The sequence below is a fragment of the Oncorhynchus mykiss genome, chromosome 9, assembly GCF_057628025.1.
Source record: "Oncorhynchus mykiss isolate SJ-2025 chromosome 9, ASM5762802v1, whole genome shotgun sequence".
NCBI classification, from domain to species: domain Eukaryota; kingdom Metazoa; phylum Chordata; class Actinopteri; order Salmoniformes; family Salmonidae; genus Oncorhynchus; species Oncorhynchus mykiss.
The window spans coordinates 66073035-66086803 of NC_143030.1; the positions used below are offsets into that span (position 1 = coordinate 66073035).

Sequence of the window (13769 nt, forward strand, 5' to 3'; positions counted from 1 at the left end):
CTTTGTTTATATTTCTCTCTCTCTCTCCTCTCTCTCTCTTCCTCACTGCTTTGTTTATATTTCTCTGTCTCTCTCTCTCTCCTCTCTCTCTCTTCCTCACTGCTTTGTTTATATTTCTCTCTCTCTCCTCTCTCTCTCTTCCTCACTGCTTTGTTTATATTTCTCTGTCTCTCTCCTCTCTCTCTCTTCCTCACTGCTTTGTTTATATTTATCTGTCTCTCTCTCTCTCCTCTCTCTCTCTTCCTCACTGCTTTGTTTATATTTCTCTCTCTCTCTCCTCTCTCGCTCTTCCTCACTGCTTTGTTTATATTTCTCTGTCACATCTCTGCCCCCTCTCTCTATTTTTCCCTTGTTCTCTCTTCTGCTCTCTATCTCTCTCTCTCTCTCTCTCTCTCTCTCTCTCTCTCTCTATTTTTCCCTTGTTCTCTCTTCTGCTCTCTCTCTCTATCTCTCTCTATTTTTCCCTTGTTCTCTCTTCTGCTCTCTTTCTCTCTCTCTCTATTTTCCCATTGTTCTCTCTTCTTCTCTCTCTCTCTCTATTTTTTCCTTGTTCTCTCCTCTGCTCTCTCTCTCTCTCTATTTCCCCTTGTTTTCTCTTCTGCTCTCTCTCTCTCTCTCCTCTCTCTCTCTTCCTCACTGCTTTGTTTATATTTCTCTGTCACATCTCTGCCCCCTCTCTCTCTTTCTCTCTCTCTCAATCTCTCCCTCTCTATCTCTCTCTATTTTTCCCTTGTTCTCTCTTCTGCTCTCTCTCTCTATCTCTCTCTCTCTCTCTATTTTTCCCTTGTTCTCTCTTCTGCTCTCTTTCTCTCTCTCTCTCTCTCTCTCGCTATTTTCCCATTGTTCTCTCTTCTTCTCTCTCTCTCTCTATTTTTTCCTTGTTCTCTCCTCTGCTCTCTCTCTCTATTTCCCCTTGTTCTCTCTTCTGCTCTCTCTCTCTCTCTCTCTCTCTCTCTCTCTCTATTTTTCCTTGTTCTCTCCTCTGCTCGCTCTCTCTCTCTCTCTCTCTCTCTCTATTTTCCCCTTGTTCTCTCTTCTGCTCTCGCTCTCTCTCTCTCTCTCTATTTTCCCCTTGTTCTCTCTTCTGCTCTCTCTCTCTCTATATACATATATATATATTTTTTTTTTTCCCTTGTTCTCTCTTCTGCTCTCTATCTCTCTCTCTCTGTCTCATCTCTGCCCCCCATCTTCTTCTCTCACTATGACACACAATCAATATGCAGGGAGACAGCATCTGGTGTTTATTTTCACTGAAGAGCAAAAAGGGAGTGTGTGTGTCTCTGGAGAGAGGCCACAGCTCAGCTCACCTTCAGCAGTGCTGCAAGGGCGAGGGACCTGACACACACACACACAAACACACCCAGGGGCCTGCCTCAGTGTCTCTCTGTGTAGTGGGCCTGTCTGTCTGTGCCACATGAGCCACTTATAAAGATGTATGTATGTATGCTTGTGTTAACCAGAATTCCAAGCTTAATTATTATTATTTATTTATTTTGTGAATTGTACCCCTTTTTTCCCCAATTTCGTGGTATCCAATTGTTTTTAGTAGCTACTATCTTGTCTCATCGCTACAACTCCCGTACGGGCTCGGGAGAGACAAAGGTTGAAAGTCATGTGTCCTCCGATACACAACCCATCCAAGCCGCACTGCTTCTTAACACAGCGCACATCCAACCCGGAAACACTGTGCACCTGTTAACCTTGTATAGCGCGCACTGCGCCCAGCCCGCCACAGGAGTCGCTGGTGCGCGATGAGACAAGGATTTCCCTACCGGCCAAACTCTCCCTAACCCGGACAACGCTGGGCCAAATGTGCGTCGCTGCCCGGACATTGTATTTAACTAGGCATGTTAGTTAAGAACAAATTCTTATTTACAATGACAGCCTACCCCGGCCAACGCTGAGCCAATTGTGCGCCAGCCTATGGGGCTCCCAATCACAGCCGGAAGTGATACAGCCTGGAATTGAACCAGGGACTGTAGTGACACCTCTTCTAGTCTTGCACTGAAATGCAGTGTCTTAGACCCCTGCAGCACTTGGGAGCCTGAGTAAGGCTGGGAATTGCCAGGGACCTCACAATACAATATTATCACAATACTTTGGTGCCGATATGATATGTATTGCGATTCAATACTGCCATTTTATTGTGATTAGATGTTCTGAACATATTGCTCACTATATGTCTGCTGTTCTGAACATATTGCTCACTATATGTCTGCTGTTCTGAACATATTGCTCACTATATGTCTGCTGTTCTGAACATATTGCTCACTATATGTCTGCTGTTCTGAACATATTGCTCACTATATGTCTGATGTTCTGAACATATTGCTCACTATATGTCTGCTGTTCTGAACATATTGCTCACTATATGTCTGCTGTTCTGAACATATTGCTCACTATATGTCTGCTGTTCTGAACATATTGCTCACTATATGTCTGATGTTCTGAACATATTGCTCACTATATGTCTGCTGTTCTGAACATATTGCTCACTATATGTCTGCTGTTCTGAACATATTGCTCACTATATGTCTGCTGTTCTGAACATATTGCTCACTATATATCTGCTGTTCTGAACATATTGCTCACTATATGTCTGCTGTTCTGAACATATTGCTCACTATATGTCTGCTGTTCTGAACATATTGCTCACTATATGTCTGCTGTTCTGAACATATTGCTCACTATATATCTGCTGTTCTGAACATATTGCTCACTATATGTCTGCTGTTCTGAACATATTGCTCACTATATGTCTGATGTTCTGAACATATTGCTCACTATATGTCTGCTGTTCTGAACATATTGCTCACTATATGTCTGCTGTTCTGAACATATTGCTCACTATATGTCTGCTGTTCTGAACATATTGCTCACTATATGTCTGCTGCAGAGGGACGAGTTTTGATCTAAAAGTGCTGAAAACATGTTGGCTTTAAAAAGAAGAGGAAGAACAAGCTATAAGATAACAATGACCTGAGTTTTGGCGCAGGTAGAGCTGACTAGCGTTATGCTACCTACATGAACAAAATCACTTTTATTTTAATGAATTGATACATGGAGCCAAAGAATCAATATAATATTGTCAAATGAATATTGTGATATGTAAGCATGGATCCCCTCCCCCCATCACTAGGTGTGATGAGGATCTAGTTCTCTTGTTCTGACTTCTTCTTTTCTTTCTATCTCTTTTTCTGTCCGTCTCTCCTTCTCTCTCGCATTCTCTCCCTCAATCTCTTACATGTTCTCCCTCTCATTCTCTCTTTCCCCTCTCTCTTTCTTTGTCTGTCTCTCTCCACTGCTTTTCTCCTCTGTCTCTCATCTTTTTTCTTCCCCTGTCTCCTTGTCTCTCTGTCTCCCTGTCTCCTTGTCTCTCTGTCTCCTTGTCTCTCTGTCTCCTTGTCTCTCTGTCTCCTTGTCTCTCTGTCTCCCTGTCTCCTTGTCTCTCTGTCTCCTTGTCTCTCTGTCTCCCTGTCTCCTTGTCTCTCTATCTCCTGTCTCCTTGTCTCGCTGTCTCCTTGTCTCTCTGTCTCCTTGTCTCTCTGTCTCCTTGTCTCGCTGTCTCCTTGTCTCTCTGTCTCCTGTCTCCCTGTCTCCTTGTCTTTTTGTCTCCTGTCTCCTGTGTCCGTCCATGTGTCACTCTGTCTGTGACTCATTCTAGTAAATGAAGTTACGCTCTTGTGGTACTCCATTACACTCTCTCAGCTTGTCATTCTGGGCAATTTGTGACAGCGAAGTGTGTGTGTGTGGAAGACAGTGTGTGTGGAAGACAGTGTGTGTGGAAGACAGTGTGTGTGTGTGCGTGTGTGTGTGTGTTTGTGGACTTCTAACAAGCAGTAACCCTATGGAGACATATTTCAGCATAGTTCAGCTCCCAGTGTTCATTAGTGTAGTGAGTAGGTTATGTTAGGATAGCTGAAAGCTCGTCTCCATTCCTCAGTCTGATTGGAAGGATAGAGAGAAAGCAGCTGAGGAAGAGAGATGACAACAGAGAAGAAGCAGCTAAACAGAGAGAGAGAGCAAGATAGAGAGAGAATGAATGAAGTGAGAAAGAGAGGGACAGAGGGAGAAAGAGAGAAAGTGAAATGAGAAGAGTGAAACTGCAACTAAACAGAAAGAGAGAGAGAGAAAGAGGAGGGAAAGTAGTACTGAGAGTTTGAGAAAGGCAGAGTACAGTGGGTGGAAGAGATGTAAGGAAAGAGTTGGAGAGAAGGGAGGATAGGAAGAGGAGGAGAGGAAGAGAAGGAGAGGAAGAGGAGTGGGGAAAAGAGGAGGAGAGAAGGGAGGAGAGGAAGAGGAGTAGGGGAAAGAGGAGGAGAGGAAGAGGAGGAGAGGAAGAGGAGTAGGGAAAAGAGGAGGAGAGAAGGAAGGAGAGAAAGAGGAGTAGGGCAAAGAGGAGGAGAGAAGGGAGGAGAGGAAGAGGAGTAGGGGAAAGAGGAGGAGAGAAGGGAGGAGAGGAAGAGAAGTAGGGGGAAGAGGAGGAGAGAAGGGAGGAGAGGAAGAGAAGTAGGGGGAAGAGGAGGAGAGAAGCGAGGAGAGGAAGAGAAGTAGGGGGAAGAGGAGGAGAGAAGGGAGGAGAGGAAGAGAAGTAGGGGGAAGAGGAGGAGAGAAGGGAGGAGAGGAAGAGAAGTAGGGGGAAGAGGAGGAGAGAAGCGAGGAGAGGAAGAGAAGTAGGGGAAAGAGGAGGAGAGAAGGGAGGAGAGGAAGAGAAGATGTGCAGAGCCTCTGTGGGGTGTCAGACTGAGTGAGCCCTGTTATGCAACACAGCTGCCACTGGAATCCCACTGCCACATTGATTTGTACTGTTCACTGGAGTTGGACACGCACACATATTCATGCTCACGCACACGCACACGCACACACACACACACACACACACACACACACACACACACACACACACACACACACACACAGTACAGCTCCAGAGGCAAGGAACAGCACTTGTTGAGCTTCTGTTATTTTTCCCTCCTCTACTCTGCATTCATTTGTTCTCTTTCTTCTCTCTCTCTTCCCCCAACCCCCTTCCTCTCCCAATAATGAGAATTTCTTCCAAAAGACTAGACTCTTTCCCTCACAGGCTGAATGTATGTCTTTTTTTTATTTTGTGCAACAAAGTCCCAATCATGATCTGATTTGTATACATACATGGTTATTAGTCTACCAGAAGTCTTGTTTTGAATCATTTATATTTCTATTAGGTGCCCTGCCTGAACCCCCCCCCCCCCCCCCCCCTACACACCACCACGGCACATGCATTAATATTGAACAGATATAAGCCTCTCTAACACCAGAGGGAACAGCATCACATGACGTTGGGGATTAAAGGTCTTGAAAGGAAGGAACATTACTCTCTCCCTCTCATCATTCCTGTTTATGAACATTACTCCCTCCCTCTCATAATTCCTGTTAAAGAACATTACTCCCTCCCTCTCATCAGTCCTGTTAAAGAACATTACTCCCTCCCTCTCATCATTCCTGTTAAAGAACATTACTCCCTCCCTCTCATCATTCCTGTTAAAGAACATTACTCCCTCCCTCTCATCATTCCTGTTAAAGAACATTACTCTCTCCCTCTCATCATTCCTGTTAAAGAACATTACTCCCTCTCATCATTCCTGTTAAAGAACATTACTCCCTCTCATCATTCCTGTTAAAGAACATTACTCTCCCTCTCATCATTCCTGTTAAAGAACATTACTCCCTCTCATCATTCCTGTTAAAGAACATTACTCCCTCTCATCATTCCTGTTTATGAACATTACTCCCTCCCTCTCATAATTCCTGTTAAAGAACATGACTCTCTCCCTCTCATCATTCCTGTTAAAGAACATTACTCCCTCCCTCTCATCATTCCTGTTAAAGAACATGACTCTCTCCCTCTCATCATTCCTGTTAAAGAACATTACTCCCTCCCTCTCATCATTCCTGTTAAAGAACATTACTCCCTCTCATCATTCCTGTTAAAGAACATTACTCCCTCCCTCTCATCATTCCTGTTAAAGAACATTACTCCCTCCCTCTCATCATTCCTGTTAAAGAACATGACTCTCTCCCTCTCATCATTCCTGTTAAAGAACATTACTCCCTCTCATCATTCCTGTTAAAGAACATTACTCCCTCTCATCATTCCTGTTTATGAACATTACTCCCTCCCTCTCATAATTCCTGTTAAAGAACATTACTCCCTACATCTCATCATTCCTGTTTATGAACATTACTCCCTCCCTCTCATCATTCCTGTTAAAGAACATTACTCCCTCTTATCATTCCTGTTAAAGAACATTACTCCCTCTCATCATTCCTGTTAAAGAACATTACTCCCTCCCTCTCATCATTCCTGTTAAAGAACATTACTCCCTCCCTCTCATCATTCCTGTTAAAGAACATTACTCCCTCTCATCATTCCTGTTAAAGAACATTACTCCCTCTCATCATTCCTGTTAAAGAACATTACTCTCTCCCTCTCATCATTCCTGTTAAATAACATTACTCCCTCCCTCTCATCATTCCTGTTAAAGAACATTACTCCCTCCCTCTCATCATTCCTGTTAAAGAACATTACTCCCTCCCTCTCATCATTCCTGTTAAAGAACATTACTCCCTCCCTCTCATCATTCCTGTTAAAGAACATTACTCCCTCCCTCTTATCATTCCTGTTAAAGAACATTACTCCCTCTCATCATTCCTGTTAAAGAACATTACTCTCTCCCTCTCATCATTCCTGTTAAAGAACATTACTCCCTCCCTCTCATCATTCCTGTTAAAGAACATTACTCCCTCCCTCTCATCATTCCTGTTAAAGAACATTACTCCCTCTCATCATTCCTGTTAAAGAACATTACTCCCTCCCTCTCATCATTCCTGTTAAAGAACATTACTCCCTCTCATCATTCCTGTTAAAGAACATTACTCCCTCTCATCATTCCTGTTAAAGAACATTACTCCCTCTCATCATTCCTGTTAAATAACATTACTCCCTCCCTCTCATCATTCCTGTTAAAGAACATTACTCCCTCCCTCTCATCAGTCCTGTTAAAGAACATTACTCCCTCCCTCTCATCATTCCTGTTAAAGAACATTACTCCCTCCCTCTCATCATTCCTGTTATCCTCCCATTATTTCTCCTCTCTTTTCCTTTTTATATGCTAAAACTATTTTTCGTCTGTGCCTGTATCTCTCGGCAGTGTCTGTATCTCTCGGGCAGGTTACAATACTTTTAAGAGTCTATGAAGTATTTAGTGTGTAGTTTGTTCGTGGAGAAACAAAGTGGGTTTTATCGAGTCCGTTAAACACTAGTCACAATGAAATCCGACATGCCTGAACTACCTGCAAAGTCTACCAGCAAAGACCCAAAGACAGCTCTCAGGTCTGGTGCAAGCTGTGTCGTTTAAAACACTGGGAGTGGATCTATCACAGCTATTCAGATGCTACACACGCTCATAGTCATACCATATAGTAGCTTCAGAGATAACACATCTAACACACTTTCACTTTGTATTTTTTACCTCAGGCTGCTTAGTTTGAATGTAATCAGAAACCACTTTTATCTGAGATATGGGAAGCCTAAAACACAGCGAGAGAAAGTACTAGTGAAGCCTACATTAAGGCCTGTTCACATGAGAGTACAGAGTGCTGTCTGCCATTATAAGATGATACAGATGACACAGCTCAAAGCCTCTCTCTCTCTCTCTCTCTCTCTCTCTCTCTCTCTCTCTCTCTCTCTCTCTCTCTCTCTCTCTCTCTCTCTCTCTCTCTCTCTCTCTCTCTCTCTCTCTCTCTCTCGCTGTGTGTGTGTAGAATGTAGATTGTCATTGAGCTTCAGACGTTGTGTTCTAACTCCCCTTAAAGCTAGCACGGATTGCTTTTCTACAGCCTCTATTGAGTTTGGCCTAGACTAGATGAGCTTCATTTTTCCCACCAGGACTTCAGCTGAATATAAAAACACAGCACTTAGCAATGCCAGGTTGTTCTTATAGGCCACTCCTCCCTTTCTCTGTAATATATGCCATTTAGCAGACAATTTTATCCAAAGGAACTTATAGTCATGCTCGCATACGATTTATGTACAGGTGGTCCCAGGAATTTAACCCACTAGCCTGGCATTACAAGCGCCATGTTCTACCAACTGAGCAACAGAGGACCACCCTACTCTACTGACTGGGGAAAATCTACTAAAGAGACTTCCTGTTTCTCTGAGGTTCTTTTAATGGATTAGAATGGAAATTCCTCTCGTCTTCTCATTGTAGGTCAATCTCACTGCCTCGACACTTTCTCCTTTCTCCTTCTTCTCTACCACACTTCTCCATTGTCGTGTCTATACTATCATTAAATGAAGACTTAGTTTTTATCAGAGATTCTCTGTAATTAGTATTACGCGATCAACTGATTAATCATGTAACTGTAATTAACTAGGAAGGCGGGGCACCAAGGAAAATATTCCGATTACAAAGTTATCATTTCCTAAAATAACTTTTCAGATATTTTATCTGATCAATTAGTTTTCGAATTAATTATTTACTTTACCTCACGTTAGTCTCATTCCAGACGTCGTAAATTGTTGGTTATCTGCACGAACCCAGTCTTCACTGAGTCATCCATACATCAATTGTCTTAAATAATAAATGTAATACTAACTAAGTAATTCACAGAAATGCATAAACAAACAGTAAATATGGTTACAAGAAATGATAGGGGAATGTTCCCTAGTGGGCAAAACTGGCATGGTGGTTTGTTAGACAAAAGGGAAAGTGGGGTTCGACTAAGAAGTCACTACAGAGTGATAATTATAACAATTGAAATGCTAATCCTTTGCACACGAACGCTCACTCATTCGGGAACAATTGCAATCAACATATATATTTACGCTCAGTGTGTCGTCTTGATCGCTGGTGAAAAGTTTGTTTCTGTTGGAGAGTTTCATCCTCTCTCTCTCTCTCTGTCTTGGTTAGAGGGGATAGTTCAGAGTGACATTCATTCATTTGTCGTTCTTCGCATTCAATGATACCGAATTCCAAGCTGCAGACTAGTAATTAATATCAAAGACTTGTTCTTATTCTGTCGGTATCGATAGTCTAAGAGTTTAACCACGTGGTATGGTTAAAAGATTCAGCAATGGTCTACAACCTTCGTCCTCTCCTAATGGAGAAAAACATGGTCTGGTGATAATTTCTCAAAGTTGGGTTTTATTCGGAATTGCAGAAAAGGGCCTGTCCCAGGTTGCCCGACCCTAACTGGGCTCATGGACGGTCCTCTGATTTAGTTAAACTCAAAAGAGAATTGTATTTTCCTTAATTAAACAGTCCAAAATCATATTACACAATTTTACAAACAGTATCATACTCACTCATTCATCTTATACAATAATTAGATGTAAAACTCATAACTGAGGCTATTATATAAACAGCGTTATGGTAATGTGGCCACACCGTCTCCCATGAGCTTCCACAAGTTGTAACAAACGGACCAGTTCATAGCTGGATTCTTCACCGATCTTTTATACTTTCTCTGGAACATAAAATTTGTTCGTACCTCAAGTTCTGTGAGGTGGAAGAAATTCCTTTGTTCCCTATGAACATTTACTCTGCCTCTTATACTGTGTGGCCATGTGGCAGGGTCTTCTCCTCAGGAATTTACGACCTCTCACTGACCACAGCAGCCTAGTTGAAGGAGGCAGGGGGAGGCAGGGAGAGGGGGATGGGGCTTGCTATACCCAAAGAGGGCAACGTCACGACACCATCTCATCCCTTCATCTAGTCATCTCACCACACTTCTGCACTTCTCCTTTCTCATCCTTCTCAATCCTAATCCAGTGGCATGTGTTAGGAAGTGAAAATTTGCCCCCCACCGGCCCACCCTTTACATCCCTGGACCTGTGTCTGAGGGATAGGAAGTAGGCATGTGTGAGCTGGTTCTGCCTGGCCGGCCGGCCGGCTGTTTTCTGGGAATTACCGTCCATTGACACAGTGTGACAAAGCCGTGTGGGCAGTGGAGCTCCTCTTAAAAGGATTACACAGGGAGCGTGGAGCTGGGGAGGCAGGGACGAGAGGGGACGGAACCATCCTCTCCTCCTCCTTTTGCCTGGTTGGGGCTGGGAGAGTAGAGTAGTAGAGTAGAGTAGTGTTTAGCGTAAAGACAAACATGCAGGCTGGTGAGTGGCTGGCACCTGGAGGGGAGAAGTTTGTCACCTAGCCTGAAAGGAAACGAGAGAGACGAGAGGAGGATGTAGCATGAATTCTCCCTCCCTCCCTCCCTCCCTCCCTCCCTCCCTCCCTCCCTCCCTCCCTCCCTCCCTCCCTCCCTCCCTCCCTCCCACACACACACACACACACACACACACACACACACACACTGCATTCCTGAGCCAGATCCCAGTCTGTCTTTGTTCATTAGGAGTGGGTTAGCATGTCACCATGTAACCACAGTTCTGGAATCAGTCCTTTGGGACTTCTGTGGGTATCATCCCATTGTTCGTCTGCCACTCAGAAAGCGCCATGGTCAGATATGGTGTCTCTGCTCACCAAGGCTTTGAGGATGAGTCTTTGACGGCTTTGAAGAATAGTGCCACACAAAGTGATATTTATACTAATCTGATGAATCAAGCCTCTTTCTGTCAATGGAAGCTCAGTGATATGGGTAACATGCATGGATTACATTTCTTAAAGTTATATCCCATGTCCCGCCTGTCATTGGAAGAGTTGTATTATAGCCCCTGGCTAGGAGAGTGTCATACCCTTTCAGTAGAGATACTGTATGCATCATCATCATCATTGTCATTTAGCTGCCACACCTACCAGAGGGGCACACGAAATCTCATTCTATTCACCCCTCTTCTTCGTCCTCTCTTTCTACCTGTCTCTGTCTCTCTCTGTCCTTCCCTGTCTCTCTCTCTCTCTCTCTCTCTCTGAGGCATTCAATTCCCTCCATTTGTTATGTAACTATCCCTACGTCGTTCCGGATTGCTGCAGCCATGGTCTGACATGGATATATTTAGCCAGGCCTCCTCTCTCCACTCTGTCCTCCCATACCCAGCATACCCAAGCAGCAATAAAACATGAATCTATTCAGACCCTCAGGCAGTGCAGTGACACACTTACTTTACATCCAGAACAATTACTGTAATGTCCACTAAATCTAGATTACAATGCACGTCCCACTGGGTTAGCGCAACGCATTAGTGAGCACACAGTTTCAGAGGGGGGTAGAGAGAGAGCAGGCACCGCTTTTAAAATGCTGGCTGCTCGTGTTGTTTTTACTTCAGCATGCGTGCCCACTAATGGCATATTGATTGTGTATCTAGAGGCTGTGAGCTCACACGGAGATGGTAGTGTATGTCCCCTCTTCCTGCTCCTCTCCTCTCTCTTCTTTTCTTTCTCTTTTCTCTCCTCCTTCTCTCCTCCTTCTCTCCTCCTCCTCACACATACTGGACAGCAGCCAGCTCCTCACCTCAGATGGGCTGTGCAGCACAGAAGGCAGCATACCACCTAGCGCCAAGGTCACGCTGGGCGGCCATATTGTATTTTATTACAAGGTGGGCTGCACTGAGCACTAATAAGGCATCTTGTTAGATTTATCACTCATGGCAACAGCAGCAGCAGATCAGGGGACGAGGCAGGTATCCAGAATGTTAATGCACTGTCCAAGTTTTTATGTTTGGCCAAGTTCTTTTCTGTGCTTTAATTAATGCATAACTCATGCTCAGTGTACTGGTGTAAAGTAGATTAGAAGATGGTGCTGGTAGTTAAGGTCTATCTGGGAGGCTTGTGTTTTTGTGTGTATGTGAAGTGGACTATGACATTGTCTTTCCAGGAATAATGATGTAGGTTCAATTAGTACCCTCTGTTCAGTGTGCTCTGGTCTGATGACATCGTACCTGTTTTCTGAAATGTATGGTTGGGGTGGGAAGGTTGAAAGTGCTTTGAATTTCTGTTCAGACTCCGTCTGACCTGCTACATGCAGTGTGGAGGGTCTCTCCTAATCCATTTGGTGAGACGGAAAGCCTAGAGATATACAATATCATGTTATGTTCGTCATCTTCAAAACCATCGATTTTCAGAGAATACCATATTACTATAGAATGGCATAGTGTTCTATTTAATCATATGAATGAAAGCATGAAGACACTGTTTCTCCATCTCTGACCTCTCTCCCCTGCAGGTGACCCCAGTAGCAGGCCCTCCAGAGGGGGGTACCAGGGTGACCATCCATGGCATGAACCTGGGCCTGGCGTTCAGTGAGATGGTGGACAACGTGAAGGTGGCTGGGGTCAAGTGTTCCCCAGTGGAGGAAGGCTACATTATCGCTGAGCAGTAAGTCAACACACACACACACACACACACACACACACACACACATTAACCTAGCCTTAACTCTAACCTTGGACGTTCCCACAATGTGTATTCTCCAAACTGTAGACATTCCGAGCCAATGAATCTATTAAAGTGTTGAAGGCTAAGTGAATGGAAAATGTTTACACAGAACAGTAATGGAATAATGACAGACGAGGCCTTGAAATAGAGTGAGGGAAAAAAAAAGGGGAAATCGTTTATTATCTTCACAACAAATGATCTCAGTTGAAGACATTCTTTACCATGTTAAGACTAGCCAACAACAGCCATACAGCCACTAAGTCTGCAGCTTTCTGACCAGTGAGAGAAAATTAACATCACATAGGCCTAATTATATTAACTCTCAAGCCCTTGTGGCTGTATGCATGAGACAGGACTTTCTAACACAAGCTGGCAGCTCAGACACACACACACACACACACACACACACACACACACACACACACACACACACACACCAGAGAGACAACTCTCTTAATTATGACTGGAGCTGGGCCAGCAGTCTGCCTGTTGTTTTCCTGTAGCTCACGCACGTGCACACACACACATAGACACACACACACACACATAGACACACGCACACTGTCAGTCCCAGAACATCTGTATGTGTTTACCTTTGTTTACTTGTTATGATTGTCTGGTACAGCAGAGAGCACATTAACCCTGTTTCATAATTGGCTTCCTGCTTCCTGCTGCCTCCCACAAATAGACTAGGTACAAGTCAGTACGAGTCAGGAGAGCAGTGCATTGTGGATACACTCCCCTCATCTAGACAGGTGTATATAGACCTTTCAGATTTGGACTCAAATTGAGCCCTCCCTGTCATAGCAGTTCTCTAACAGGTAATATACTGTACACCTCTCAGCCTCCCTGTAAACACACAGCAGGACTTTCTGACCCTGAGTACAATAGAGTTGAGTGGTTTATGGATGCCCTCATCTTTGACCCTAACCCTCACCTTGACCCAACCCTCACCTTGACCCTAACCATACCCCTCACCTTGACCCAACCCTTACCTTTACCCTAACCATAAACCTCACCTTAACCCAACCCTCACCTTGACCCAACCCTCACCTTGACCCTAACCATACCCCTCACCTTGACCCAACCCTCACCTTTACCCTAACCATAACCCTCACCTTAACCCAACCCTTACCTTGATCCAAACCCTCAACTTGACCCTATAACCCTCACCTTGACCCAAACCATAACCCTCACCTTGACCCAAACCCTCACCTTGACCCAACCCTCACTTTTACCCTAACCATAACCCTCACCTTGACCCTAACCATAACCCCTCACCTTGACCCAACCCTCGCTTTTACCCTAACCATAACCCTCACCTTTACCCTAACCATAAACCTCACCTTTACCCTAACCATAACCCTCACCTTGACCCAAACCATAACCCTCACCTTG

At 44.3% G+C, this 13769-nt stretch overlaps 1 protein-coding gene across 2 annotated transcripts in view; it reads left to right on the forward strand.

The window, feature by feature from the left end:
• The window catches only part of LOC110531229 (plexin-A2), a 428904-nt gene that overhangs the window by 302948 nt on the left and 112187 nt on the right, over positions 1–13769 (forward strand). For both annotated transcript variants that reach the window (XM_036988562.2, XM_090185036.1), the window contains one exon: positions 12160–12311. In XM_036988562.2, coding sequence (XP_036844457.1) covers positions 12160–12311 — 152 coding nt within the window. The remainder of the gene's footprint in view (positions 1–12159; positions 12312–13769) is intronic.